This window comes from Pollicipes pollicipes, unplaced genomic scaffold, assembly GCF_011947565.3.
Source record: "Pollicipes pollicipes isolate AB1234 unplaced genomic scaffold, Ppol_2.1 Scaffold_4881;HRSCAF=5763_pilon_pilon_pilon, whole genome shotgun sequence".
Taxonomy (NCBI): Eukaryota; Metazoa; Arthropoda; class Thecostraca; order Pollicipedomorpha; family Pollicipedidae; genus Pollicipes; species Pollicipes pollicipes.
This window is the reverse complement of record NW_023596576.1, coordinates 10,901,479-10,914,884: the sequence shown is the minus strand read 5'-3', so window position 1 is coordinate 10,914,884 and position 13,406 is coordinate 10,901,479. Positions and strand designations below refer to the sequence as shown.

The following is a 13,406-nucleotide window of genomic DNA, read 5'->3' as shown; positions in this document are numbered from 1 at the left end:
CACTTTCCCGTGTGCTCTGCGATGGTGCTCAGGGACGTTACGTTAAGTTTTCCATTTTGAATGAGCTGGAGTATGTGCATGCATGCATTTGCGATGTTTGCAATTTTAGCGCTGTTCGAAATGAGAAATTGCGACATGAAGAACCGACAGCGCTCTCCGTGTAGTGGCCCATGCGAGGCAGCGAACAGTGTACACGAACGTGACCGGGGTTGTATGCCCTCTCCCCAGATCCTCGAATGCCAGGGGTTCGCGATCGAGGCGCGCGGCATTATCCAGGTGAAGGGCAAGGGCCAAATGGAAACCTACTTCGTGAACGGCTACACGGGCACGTGCAGCCTGCGGCGCCTGTGCCCGACGGTGGACGCCGACGACCCGTCGTCGGTATCCCGCCAGGGCAGCACGCGACGCAATCTGGCCTCGGTGGTGTACGGCATGGTGCAGAACCGGCGTCGGATGACGCTGCGCTCAGGTCAGGTCAGGTCGGGTCAGGGCCCGGCAGGCTCGTGAGCCGGCCGCCGCACGCGCCGCACGCCTCCAGCACGCCGTTCTGTGGACTGCAGCGGTAGGGTGGCCGGGCGGCGGTGGACACCCGACCCGGCCCTGCTCGGCTCGCCCGGCACCGCCGACGAGCGGCGAGACGCTGCCGGCCCAGCCAGCGGCCACGCCTCCGCCAGCAGCTCATGCCGGGCCTGCTTTTTGGTTTTGAGCGCTGGGTTTTGCCAATTTGTGCACCATCTTTTCGTTTTTTATGAATGCACCCGAGGACTGCCTGTGCTGAGCACATTTATGTTGCGAGCAATGCGGAAATACGAGCAGCTTGCAGCTTGCTTTGATAATTTAAAAAGGTTTTGTTCGCTGGAGACCCTCGTTTGCGTGATGTGGTACCTCATTCTCTGACCTGTGTTGGTGTGTTGGTGTGTAGCGATATGTTATCGAAGCTTGTCAAGAACTTCTTCGATAACCGCCATGCATATTGTAACATAGTAGACGTAATCGAAGGAATTCGTGATAGCGCGGACTGGATTATTTCACGCTAGTCATAGAAAGGCTTTTTCCATTATGTTTTCTAAGTGTGGAAATGTATTTTAGCTGATGGATAGTTCGTAGTCGGTGTCGCAGATAAATACATCCAACACTGCACCACAGTGCTATCGCAGATGGCATGGACGTAGTTAAGGATGGACTATGGTACCTTCAGATTTCGCCATCTCGAGTGGGGTTCGAGCTACACGGGACGTGACCTCCTGACATTGACATTTGTGTAGGCTTTGCCGCTAGATGCTTCGCTGCTCGTATGTGGTCCTGCATCATATGGAACTATTTATTGCCCGAGGATGTTGGTGTACAAGATGCGTCATTTTTGTGACAAAACTTTGTAGGCTTTATGACGAGTTTTTGCGGGTGAATCGTTAGACTATGTGCCATTTGTAAAAATCGAAGCTGAAAGCTACGCTACATATTGTTCTTGTATGTGTTTGTATATTGAGCTAATGTCGCCAAAGGCCGCTTTAACCCTCGCCCGTATGTCGAGGAATTCAAAGTTACCGCCCTCACACCCTACCCTAATATATTTCTTCAAAACCTTCCGGGTATCCGTGTGATCGTGTCCAAATTTTAGGAACCTCTGGGACATGTATTTCGCTTAGTTGATACCAGATTTTTAGTAGAGACTTTTTAGTACACCAAATGGTAGGGTTACTGTCGGTGCGCCAGCCGTCGGTGGCCGACGAACAGCCGATCAAGTAGGACGGCACCTACGAAACCCGGCATCATAAATGTTTGCTCAAAACTCATACACCAATATGCGCAACATTAAACAAGACGCATCTCTGTACAAGTTCCGTGCGGAGTTCCATATCCCTCGGCGTGGTAGTGATTGGCATGCATACCTGAAATAGTCCACATTTTCTTAAAATTGCCGTTTGCCTTGTAGGTCAATTATTGGCCTTCTTACACAAAGCTTGCGAAAGACGCGAGGTTTCTCTGAGAACAATCCAATGCTTACTTTCGTGAGGCTTTATCATTCTTAGTTTGCAAATGGCAGGGATTGTATCACTGGTGTATCACGGGACATCGTCCTGCAGGTAACTAAATCGGGGCTTTGGGGCCTTTCAGCCAAGAGTGCTCCATTTCCTTGCTACAGGGGCCCGCTTTTATTCAGAGAACCTTGTATGGGCTCGGGACGCAATTTTGATGCCTCGAGGGCTCGTTGTGAATGATTTAATGACCTTACGGGTGTCTTAACCGGCAAAAGGCATCGGGGTCCTCGACCCTTGAGGACTCCCGTCACCTCCGAGAGGAAAGGGAATATGGCCCCAAAAGTTTCTTCCTGACCTCGCCACTGGGTCGCAACACCCGCCTCCGCCCCCTACAACCCGTTCACGTCATCAAAAATGGCGCATCCGGGCGAGGGTTAATTAATGCACTCGAAATATGCTGGTGGCGGTATCGTTTTCACTGTCTCGTGGTCGCGAACGCTCCCTGTGTGTTCTTTCATTACGCTCACGTCCGATGGACGAAAACATCAGCAAACGTCGCAGAGTCGTGTCCTCGTGCCATCCCCGCGTCGGTCCCGCCGAGCTCTGTGCGCCCCGTGTTCGTGCGGCCGTGGCGGTGCAGTTTCCGGCTGTCATTAGCGGCCCAGGTGCTGGACGGACCTCGGCGCGTGCAGTCCCGTGCTGAAGTGCCGACTGTCCACAGTGTCGCGCCGTCACCAGAAGCGGTCGTTCCAGGCGCGGCGCCGCACGCCGCCGCCAGGCGCCGCCACCTCGGCGCCCGGCAGCCCGGTGCGCTGAGCGGCGCCCACGGGTCCGTTCCGCCCGCTCCGTGCCGGCCCGCGGCGGCGCCGCTGGTGCCCTGCCCCGCCGTGCCGGCCTGTTGTGGCGCCAATACAGACGTGTTTGTGACTGGCCGTGTGTGGGGAGCGGCTCTGGAGCGGCGCACGGTCAACACACCTGCGACGCGCCGGCGAGCGGCGAACACAACACCGCCGCATTCCCAGCCAGCTGGCCCGCCCGGGCCGCCGGTCACAGAGGTCGAGCCGAGCGAACCCGAGTCTCGCGCGGTCCGGGAAGTCCACCGCGTTGGTTGGAAACAATAGGTCCTTATCACATGTGCGACAGCATTGTGTCATTCAGACTGCCCGGCAGCCTGACACAGTGCTGTAAGGGTTTCAGACGCCAGGCGATCTCCACTTGCGTGGCGTGCCTATTACCCGAGCATTGATGCGATTCCGTCCACGGTGAACACGGAGGCCGCTCTCTAACGCTGACGTGAATAGGACAACTCAAGTCACTCACCTCGCCACAGTCGGTCGGTAAGTACGATTGTCGTGATCGAATCGCTGGAACGTACTCGTTTCTCCCACCCCTCGCGCCGTGTAGCTCCCCCAACCCCCAACCCCCTCCCCCGTCGATGCTTACATGCGATCAGGTGGGCGTCAGTTTGACCCTACCTGATTTAATTTTTGAATAACTTCCAAAAAATGGAGCGAAGTAGTGTCACCTTTGGATACCTATAGACGATTTGCAGCAGGTCGAACAGTCAGGCCATGGTTGCCATCGAAAGCGACGCTCAAGAAACATTTCAAGGTTAGGAAAGTCACAACCTGGGGACCTGAACCAATGACCCATATGAGTTCACATTGATTCCAATATACGCTATGAATTTGGTGCATTTAGTTTTCTTACTTGGTGTCTCAGGGAGGGGGAGGGGGGGGGGGGGCAAATGATGCGACCAGAGCCCCCACATCCAACTCGAGCAGTCGTTCTCTACCGACCACCCGGACGCTTGTTAATAGTCGCTCCATCATCCCATCCAAAACGCCTTCAAGTTCTGCATGGCACCGTCGAGCGTGACAGACGACGCGGTCCGAAGAGCACAGCTAACAACCATGTCAGTGGTAGGTATATTGTAGAAATTCAGCGCCAACCATATCACACACACACGGACAGGCACACTGAGACTGGGCGAGTCATCTCGATTGGAGCGAGGCCCGCCCCACGCCCGGGTTCGCCCGGGTCGTGCGACGCCGCGACGCGACGCGACTGACGCGACGCCATCCACTGAGACGAGGGCGGCGACTCGGGCGGATCAGCGAGTCCGGGGCTGTCTGACAAACTGGCCCGGGTCGACGGCAAACGGACGCGTCGGCGCCGGGCACGGTCGGCACGCGGCCATCCGACGTTCAGCCTCGGGTCGGTCAGCTGTTGACCAGGTCGAGTTTGCGATTTCTGATTGGTCGGCCCGCTGAGATGACGCGCCGCTGAGCCCCAGCTGGGGCGCGCGCCGGCTGGCGGGCTGAGCCCGAACGAGGCAGCGAGCGCGAGCGAGATGCGCTCTTCTCTCCGCCGTCAGGTTAGTTGATCATAAATAGTTGAGAACGCTGCATCGGGACTACGCCATCGGCTTGAACAGCCCGCTTGCGAGTACGTATTGATTTGCGGGCCTCGGCGAGGATGCCTGTGTCATTTGTGCACGTGTCATGTGTTGCATGTGTATGTGTACGAACACGTAACTGTCTTACATAGGTTAGACTGAAGACCGGATGCGTGAGACATGTTGAACTTGAAGACCAGCCGATCACACTCTCATTCCACGCGCATAACACTAATGCCATACTTCGATTTGGCTTTCACAAAAATATACCGGGGTAGTACGGTCCATGACTACACAGTTAAATCACAAAGGTCTCCTGTGCGGGGTCCGGGCCTGTCTGCACTGTCCACACGGCGGGACGCCACCAGGCGTGTCTCCAAGCGACGGGTGCGCCGGACGCCGCCGGCCTCGTCCCCATCACAGCCACCGCACGCGGCGCCGGCCAGCTACAGCTAGCATCACATGGTTGCATTCCTCCTAAGGCTAGACATGGCTTGGGGCGGCGGTTCACCGTGAAAGGCTGTGGCTTCGGTCGTGCATCGCGTCGGTGGACTGCGACATGTTGCGGAAGAAGGGGTGTCTGCAAATAGAGCGATAGTGTCAGCAGGAGGACGGGCGGGCTGGAGCGGTCCGCGAACATCCGCAGCGGATTGCCCCCCCCCCCCCCCCCCTCCCCGCCCGGCGGCAGTGGTCGGTGCGCGAACCCAGATATGATGACGGCAAGCGGTAAGGAATTGAGACTGAGACTGAAACTGCCCTCACATGTAAGAGTGCTCTGCGCGATTGCATGGAGGAAATGATCTCAAGGCTTTGCGAACCGGAAAGCGCTGACATGTTTCTATTGTTATGAGAGAAGGCACCAAAGCAGCAGCGAAGCCCGAATTTGGCACGGGTGCACCCGGGCATCCGGAGGTCGCGCCCTTTAGCTGGCGTCGCTGATCCTGGCGGCGCGAACCGCGCCGAATGGCCAGCCGCCGGGAATGACTGAATGCAGGGGGCGGATGTGACGCGGCAGAACGCTGTCATTGTCAGGCGCTGGTCTCAATTCCGTGACCGGTGAAAGTAGTCGGCAAACAAGATCATCAGCAATCATCAAGGTAATCTAAACACACCCATCGTTCCCGATACCATCGGCGTCGTGAGCTTCAGCCAAGGCCCCGACACAAGCAACGGTGTACACCTCCAGACGTGCAGAGGCGCTGCTTGGTGGCGGCGTGACCCCGCGCCAGCCACGGCCCCCCGTGGCCAGGCCTCCGCATGACCTCAGGTCACGGCCTCACCTGAGGGCTTCCTTCAGAGTGATGCGCTGCGTGGGCTCGTACTCCAGCATCCTCTGGATGAGATCAAACAGGTGCACGTGGTCCGTGTCGGTGGACTGCATGTAGCGCTGCAAGGTCAGGACTGGGTCAGAGCGCCGCGGACCTGGCGAGCGCCAGAGGCGCGCGGTTCCAGACGGCCGGCGGCGCGTGGCCGCTCCTGTCACCGGGCGACGCCCCGTCGATCGCAGGCTGGCCGTTCCCATAACTGCTGGGTCGGGTCGTCTTCGACACCACAGCGGCCCGACCGCCTGGTGGTCATACACCGCCTCGGTCCGTTCACGTGACGTTAGCGGAACGGGGCAGTGTATGACCGGGGCGGTGTATGACCGAGGCGGTGTATGACCGGGGCGGTGTATGACCGGGGCGGTGTATGACCGGGGCGGTGTATGACCGGGGCGTTGTATGACCAGGGCGGTGTATGACCGGGGCGGTGTATGACCGGGGCGGTGTATGACCGGGGCGGTGTATGACCGGGGCGGTGTATGACCGGGGCGGTGTATGACCGGGGCGGTGTATGACCGGGCGGTGTATGACCGGGGCGTATGACCGGGCGGTGTATGACCGGGGCTGTATGAACCGGGGCGGTGTATGACCGAGGCAGTGTATGACCGGGGCGGTGTATGACCGGGGCGGTGTATGACCGCGGCGGTGTATGACCGGGGCTTTGTATGACCGGGGCGGTGTATGGCCGGGGCGTTGTATGACCGGGGCGGTGTATGACCGGGGCGGTGTATGACCGGGGCGTATGACCGAGGCGGTGTATGACCGGGGCGGTGTATGACCGCGGCGGTGTATGACCGGGCGGTGTATGACCGGGGCGGTGTATGACCGCGGCGGTGTATGACCGGGGCGGTGTATGACCGGGGCGTTGTATGACCGGGGCGGTGTATGACCGGGGCGGTGTATGACCGGGCGGTGTATGACCGGGGCGTTGTATGACCGGGGCGGTGTATGACCGCGGCGGTGTATGACCGAGGCGGTGTATGGCCGGGGCGGTGTATGACCGCGGCGGTGTATGACCGGGGCGTGTATGACCGGGGCCGTGTATGACCGGGGCGCTGTATGACCGCGGCGCTGTATGACCGCGGCAGTGTGCTCTTCGATGAGCAGAAGTCATGCCGGGCGTGCCCACCTTGAGCGGCTTGCAGTTGTCTCGGACGTAGCGCGCCGCCGACGTCTTCTCGTCCCAGTCCAGACGACCCCGGTAAAAGTACTTGGTCTTCGTCTTTTGGCTCATTCTGAAAGACGATAGCGCCCGTCAGCGGCGAAGACAGCCATGTTCATGTGTTGCTACCTAGCGAAGTCTCGTCATCACCTCACATGATAGGGAGTATCAGGGGACTTCCGGTTAGCGCGCAGCGCGCGTTTTGTATCCCATTTGACGCCAACTTGGTCCTTCACTCCCCTGTAAACGGTGTGCGCGCCCAGAGAGTAAACGCGGCATTTGTGGACGCTGAGACTTCGACCGGACCTGACAGCTGTTAATGCCCGGTATGCCAGCTGTTAATGACCGCTGTTAATGCCCGTCACGAAGCATTTCGAGCACACGAAGCAAGCACAACAGCATTCACAATGACAGTCACGTAAATAGCTCTTTTCATGTTTTTAATTTAGACACACACATAGCACATTCCATCTCAGGATCTCAACGGAAGATCCTTCCACAAACTCAGTCAGGTACTGCATACAATGCCCGTTTGGAGACTGCGGTGGGAAGATTGATAACAACACGCGCCAACAAGGTAGACATTTGTCTTTCTGCTACTCAACAGACGAACCGGGGCACGTGAGCAGAGCGGGAGAATGTGTGTGCTAGTCCCACTTGACCGTCATCCCCCCTCCATCCCCCTATTTCCAACTGGTACAGATTGGTGCACTTGTATGTCTATATATGCTTACTCCAGTGAAAAACAACGAGGTGGGTTGTATATATATATATATATATATATATATATATATATATATCCCATTTGTAAATAAGCATATATATATATATATATATATATATATGTATATGCTTACTCCAGTGAAAAACGAGGCTAGAGGTTTAATAATGCCCTCTGAAACGCCACTTTCAGAAACACCACGCAAAATACCGTGGCGGTGGGGGAGGGGGGAGGGGGCGCGCGGCCGCTTTGGCCCACTCACCTGTACGGCACCGGGCCCAGAATGCGTTCCATCATGGCCAGATGCTCCCGGTTGTCGTGCGTCTGGAAGAGTGTGAAGCCCAAGTACAGCTCGAACAGGATGCAGCCGATGCTCCATACGTCGCACGGCTGCGCCCAGCCCAGCTCTGCGGAAAGAGTGTGGCGTTACTCGGGTGCCCAGGCCGGCACAGTCCCGTCCAGCCCAGAACTGCGGGAAGAGGGTGAAGTCTCCCGGGTGCCCTGGCCGGCGCAGTTCAGTCTCTGCGCAGACGTGGTCGCAGTTCTCTATGGCGTACGCTCGGCTGTTGGAGGGCACGGTAGTGCGCAGCTGAGCCGCGTCCCCCCCCCCTTCCCCTCGCTCCAAGACCCCCCAGTTCACGGTCCTGTCATCCTCGCCGGCTGAGGTCACGCGGAGCGGTGACCTCTGCCATCGGCAGGGTCCCGCCGCTGCAGACCCGGCTCTCCGCGCCGCCTACACGCTCAGCTGCGTCTGGCGTCGGCCCCACCGGCTGCGAGAGAGCAGCCTACCTCGGCCGTCCGCCGCGCGAGTCGGTTACGTAGGACCTCAACACACCTTTTCTGCCTCTGGTTGCGCTACCATAGGCAGCATTGCAAGTTTCTGCGGCTGTGTAACAGGTCTATCGCTCACTTATATACAACTTATGCGATGCCGTTCTTTCCGCACTTTCAATGTTTCAACTGATGCCGACTTGTGTCCCCACAGAAAACCACGCAGCAAGCACGGCTGCTCCGCACACATAAGCCTTGGTCATTGTCCTGAACGTGATCACGTGACGTGGTTATAACGTGACGTTCACCAGCCACACATCACGTTTCTCACAGCAACACACATGCAGACTTGCTCGCATTGCAGCTTTTAACTCCTCGCAGCTGCGGCAAGTCCCGCAGCGTTGCTGACTTCCGCTCGGAGCGGCCTAGTTCGCGCTTCGGCCGCCAGGCGGCTCAGGCTTCGTCCGGGTACCAAGTGAGGCGGGTCCGCGCGCCGCCCGCCAGCCGAATGGGTTCCCGCTGGTAATGTTGGACCAGCTCCTCGAGCAGCCGGAAGCTGGGCTCTGCCGTCTGGGGAGAGCCGAGGGCGAGGCGGCCGTCGTCGCGCACGCACACGGTCAGGTTGAGCTGCCGGCCGGCGTGCATCAGGGTGAGCGCGTACGGCGCGGCCCGCCCGCCGCCGCGGGACGGCCGCACCAGGAACGAGCCGTCGCCGCGGCCCTGCAGCAGGGCGCCCGCGCCGCGCCTGTCTACGGCGTGGAACCAGGGCTGCCGGCGGCTGGCGGCGGACGCCGGCGGCTGCCAGTGACAACCGGGGCATTGCTCGGTCTCAGGCGGCGGCGGAGGTGCCGGCGGCCGGTTCGGGCGCCCCGCGGTCTGGGCGACGGACTTCGGCGGCGGGGCGACGGCGGCCGCCACATGCGCCCTCGGAGTGCACTCTTCGTCGGTGGTCGAGGGGTGTCGCTGGCGCAAAGTTGCCTCGTCCTCCGATCCTGACCAGGCCTCCTCTTCGGACGGCTCGTGGCGTGCGTCACTGGCCGGCCGCCGCTGGCGCAAGGTCGGCTCGCCCTCCGACCCTGACCAGACCTCGTCCTCTTCGGACGACTCGTGGCGCGCGCCGCTCGGCTCGGCCGCCGCCGGCCGCCGCTCGAGCCCAGGCGGGTCGAGCGCGGGACTGTCCGGTCCGTCGAGGGGCGGTGTTGCTCGCGCCGAGGTTTCGGCGGCGGTCAGCGGCGTCCGGTCCAACTCCTGCCGGGCCGCGGACGCCGCCCGCTCCAGGTCCTCGTAGCGCTGCCGCAGCCGCTGCACCACACCACCGTCCATGGCGTCGGTCCGGCCGCTCACTGGCGCTGCGGGAGAGGAGCCGCCGGCCGCGCCGGCCGGACGCTGCTCCACGGTCCCCTGATAGCGCCCGCAGGCCTTCCGGGCTGTGGAGACGACGCGGCGGGCCGCGGGCGCAGCGTCTCCCCCACCCTGGACGAGTTCGGCCGGCGCAGCGCCCCGGTGACGTCACCAGCGAGAGTCGGTGACGTCAGCGTGCGTCGGTCGCGTGGCAGGGCGGCGGCTGCCCTCTGAACGCAAGGTCGGCGGGGCGGGGCGGGAGGCGGTGGCCGCTGATGACGCCGACCACACGATCCGTCATCGGCGTCATCGGGCGGCCGGACGGCGGCAGGAGAGGCAGTGACGATCGCTTCCGCGTCAGGCGCTGCCCCTTGTCTGTCGGTTTGTGCCCCCCCCCCCCCCCTCCCTGCCGGCTGGTGTGTTTGTTTGAGCGAGGTCGGCAGAGCGGCGCCCAGCCACTTGCAGCGATGGGTCAGCGTGTGTGCTCGGCACACAGCCCCCCAGTGCAGACGGCGGCGTCCGTCGCCGGCGGGCGTCAACAGCGTTTCCGCGTGGTCCGCATGGCCGCCGGCGAGGACCCGCTCCTGCGCTGGCCGTGTCGGTGGACGGAGGACGGGGAGCCACACTGCGGTTCACGGCCGAGGCTGAGTGACCGGCCGGCCACCTGCCGGGCGGCGGCGGCGCCTGCTCCCGTGCATAGCTGCACGTAAGCTGCGCCCCACCGGACCTCAGGCGGGGCACATCGCGGCCCCCAGTCAACGGAACAACTCGAGGCCACGGCGCGCAGTCTGGCGCGGGATAAGATCCGCGGACGGGTCAACGGGCGGTTGCCCTCCCATCGCTGGTTCGTGGCTGGCGCGGTCCCTCGGCCGACAACACAGAGCCGGCCTCGAATCAGCTGCCGCCGGCGCCAGGTGGTAATGACCGCTGCGAAGGAGCGGCGCCGCTCCCCTCCTTCTGCTCCCCTCCCCCTCCCCCGGTCAGCGGGTGGCGCTTACAAGGCGAGCTTCTGAGAGGCACAGACCACTGGACTCCGGCGCCACTCCCTCCCCCCTTCCCCCGGTCAGCGGGCAGCGGTTGCGAGGTGTGCTTCTAAGAGACACAGACCACTGGACTCTGGCGCCACTCCCCTCCCTCCGGCCAGCGGGGAGCGCTTACGAGGCGTGCTTCTGAGAGGCACAGACCATTGGACTCTGGCGCCACTCCCAACGCGAGGTCGGCAGGGTTAACGCTAGGCAACGCAGGGCAACGCTAGGTTAGGTTAGGTTAGGTTAGGTTAGGTTAGGTTAGACGGTAGACGACGGCGAAGGCCGCCACCTGCCTCGGACGTCGTACTCACACTCTCACTCAAGCCTGTGCTCGGAACTAACAAATGGCCGGAAGATTGCAGTTGGTAATTGGCTCACTCGACCGACCATGGAACGAGCATTGTACGCAAGGGCGCACCCAGGTGTCTGTGGGTGAGCTCACGCAAGGCGAACAGCTTGAAGTCCAACATGACGGTCAGTTTGACGGTGTTTGCTGCACTGCGAGGGTCAAAGTTCACATTGTGCTCGCCCCAACTTTCTGCCAGGCTACGCTTCCGAGTTTTACCCCGAAGCCAGAGAGTGCATTGACAGTTGATTTTTAATATGTGTCTTAACTGGCCTTTCATCCAGAGACTGCCTGACACATGCACTTTTCATTGCAACTACAGAGCGGGCAAATGCATTCAAGAGAAAATGATTATACTTTTAGGCCGCGTAGAAAGGAACAGGTACTTTATCTTGGTGCATAACGATACACTTTATTGCATTAAATTGGAAATAATGAGAAACTTGGGCTTCCCTTTCCTTCACCTTCGCCATGAAGAGGCAAGATTACCCCGCTGAGGTCAGATGTCCAATGACATTTGTATGCACGTGCAATATAAATCACCTGGCGGTCTCTAGGCTATCAAGAAACTTTCATGCAATGCTATTCAGTCGATAGTGCTATCAAGTGAATACAGTTGCCAAGCAAAAGGAAGAGCTTGAATCCGAGTGAGGTGGAGCACTACACTTGCTTCTGTGGCGGATTTCAGTGCTTCTGCACGGCAGTGTGCACACACATATCATGACACGCGATACCAGGCAGACTTTACCAAGTGAGTCAGCTCCTCTCCCAGATCGAGCAATCTGGCCCGCCTGACTGGTAACGCCTGCTCGTGGTACGTGTCTTATCGCGGCCGGCGGCCGGCTCGACCACCCGGGCGCCCAGGCTTAATCCGGCCCGCAATCCCTTCACCAGGGGGGGGGGGGGGGGCTGGGATCCCAGCGGCGCCAGGTAGCCGGCGGTCCTCCAGCTAAGCTGTACAGCCGTCCGCCGGCCGAGTGGCGCGGGCAGGCCGTTACTCACCGAGCAGCACCTCCGGCGCCCGATAGTGGCGCGTGGAGACCACCGTGCTGTGGTGCTCGTGGTCGAAAGTGGCGCTGCCGAAGTCGATCAGCCGGATCTCCGAGTCCTTCACCACCCGCAGGTCGCGCTTCTGAAAGGAGGTGGGCGGTCTTTGTGAGCGGCGTGTGCGGAAGGCGGCTAGCCCCGGCGCCGTCCGATCGAGACCGGTCCGGTCCCGGTCCCGAGCGGGAACCCGAGCCGGGACTGGACCGGGACCGGTCGGAGATCGTCCCGATATCGGGCCTGCCGGCGCCGGCCGATCGCCCCAGGCGCTCACGACGCCGCGGCCGGCGCGCCCAACGTAGCGGATCGCCTCATCACGCTAATTGTCTCATCATGCGGCGTCTCGGCGGCGAGCCCGGCATGGCTCTTGCGCTGGAGCGACGGGCTCGCCCAGCCACTCCGGCAGAGGGCCGGCCGGACCGGCAGCCCTCGGTGGAAGGGTCGGCCGGACCGGCAGCCCTCGGTGGGAGGGTCGGCTGGACCGGCAGCCCTCGGTGGGAGGGTCGGCTGGACCGGCAGCCCTCAGAGGGAGGGTCGGACGGACCGGCAACACTCGGTGGGAGGGTTGGCCGGACCGACATTCCTCGGTGGGAGGGTCGGCTGGACCGGCAGCCCTCAGAGGGAGGGTCGGACGGACCGGCAACACTCGGTGGAAGGGTCGGCCGGACCGACATTCCTCGGTGGGAGGGTCAGCCGGACCGACAGCCCTCGGTGGGAGGGTCGGCCGGATCGGCAGCCTTCGGTGGGAGGGTCGGCCGGACCGGCAGTTCCCGGACGCTGCGGCTGGTGGTATTTCACCGTGTTCCGTGTTGACGAGCGTGTGCCAGGCCCGTCAGAAGCGAGCTCAACACATGGTTTATGACCAGCCATGACAGGTGTGATGAAGTCACTAATGCAGTGTTGCATGTAGACCTGCCAAATTGTATTGTGATTCCCTAAAGCGACGCCACCGAACGTTGAGGGCAGCCCTCGGAGGGAGGGTCGGCCGGACAGACAGCCCTCGGTGGGAGGGTCGGCCGGACCAGCAGTTCCCGGACGCTGCGGCTGGTGGTGCTTCACCACTGACGTTCCGTGTTGACGCGCGTGTGCCAGGCCCGTCAGAAGCGAGCTCAACAGATGTTTATGACCAGCCATGGCAGGTGTGATGAAGTCACTAATGCAGTGTTGCATGCAGACCTGCCAAATTGTATTGTGATTCCCTAGAGCGACGTCACCGAACGTTGAGGGCCCGGCCACCCGCTGGCAGTTCAGCGTTTATCATTGACAGCCGCAAAATTAATCTGACGCGGTGTTT

General features: G+C 60.8%; 2 protein-coding genes across 2 annotated transcripts in view; one reads left to right on the top strand and one right to left on the bottom strand.

The window, feature by feature from the left end:
• Window positions 1-2,636, top strand: part of LOC119099816 (adenylate cyclase type 8) — a 50,713-nt gene extending 48,077 nt beyond the window's left edge. The window contains exons 19-20 of the mRNA XM_037222896.1: window positions 229-469; window positions 2,620-2,636. Coding sequence (XP_037078791.1) covers window positions 229-469; window positions 2,620-2,636 — 258 coding nt within the window. The remainder of the gene's footprint in view (window positions 1-228; window positions 470-2,619) is intronic.
• Window positions 2,637-3,891: 1,255 nt separating this feature from the next.
• LOC119099815 (dual specificity protein kinase CLK2) overlaps window positions 3,892-13,406 on the bottom strand; it is a gene marked incomplete in the record, with an annotated part of 105,043 nt that continues 95,528 nt past the window's right edge. The window contains 5 exon segments of the mRNA XM_037222895.1: window positions 3,892-4,957; window positions 5,658-5,764; window positions 6,829-6,934; window positions 7,845-7,989; window positions 12,071-12,200. Of these exon segments, the coding sequence (XP_037078790.1) occupies window positions 4,885-4,957; window positions 5,658-5,764; window positions 6,829-6,934; window positions 7,845-7,989; window positions 12,071-12,200 (561 nt within the window).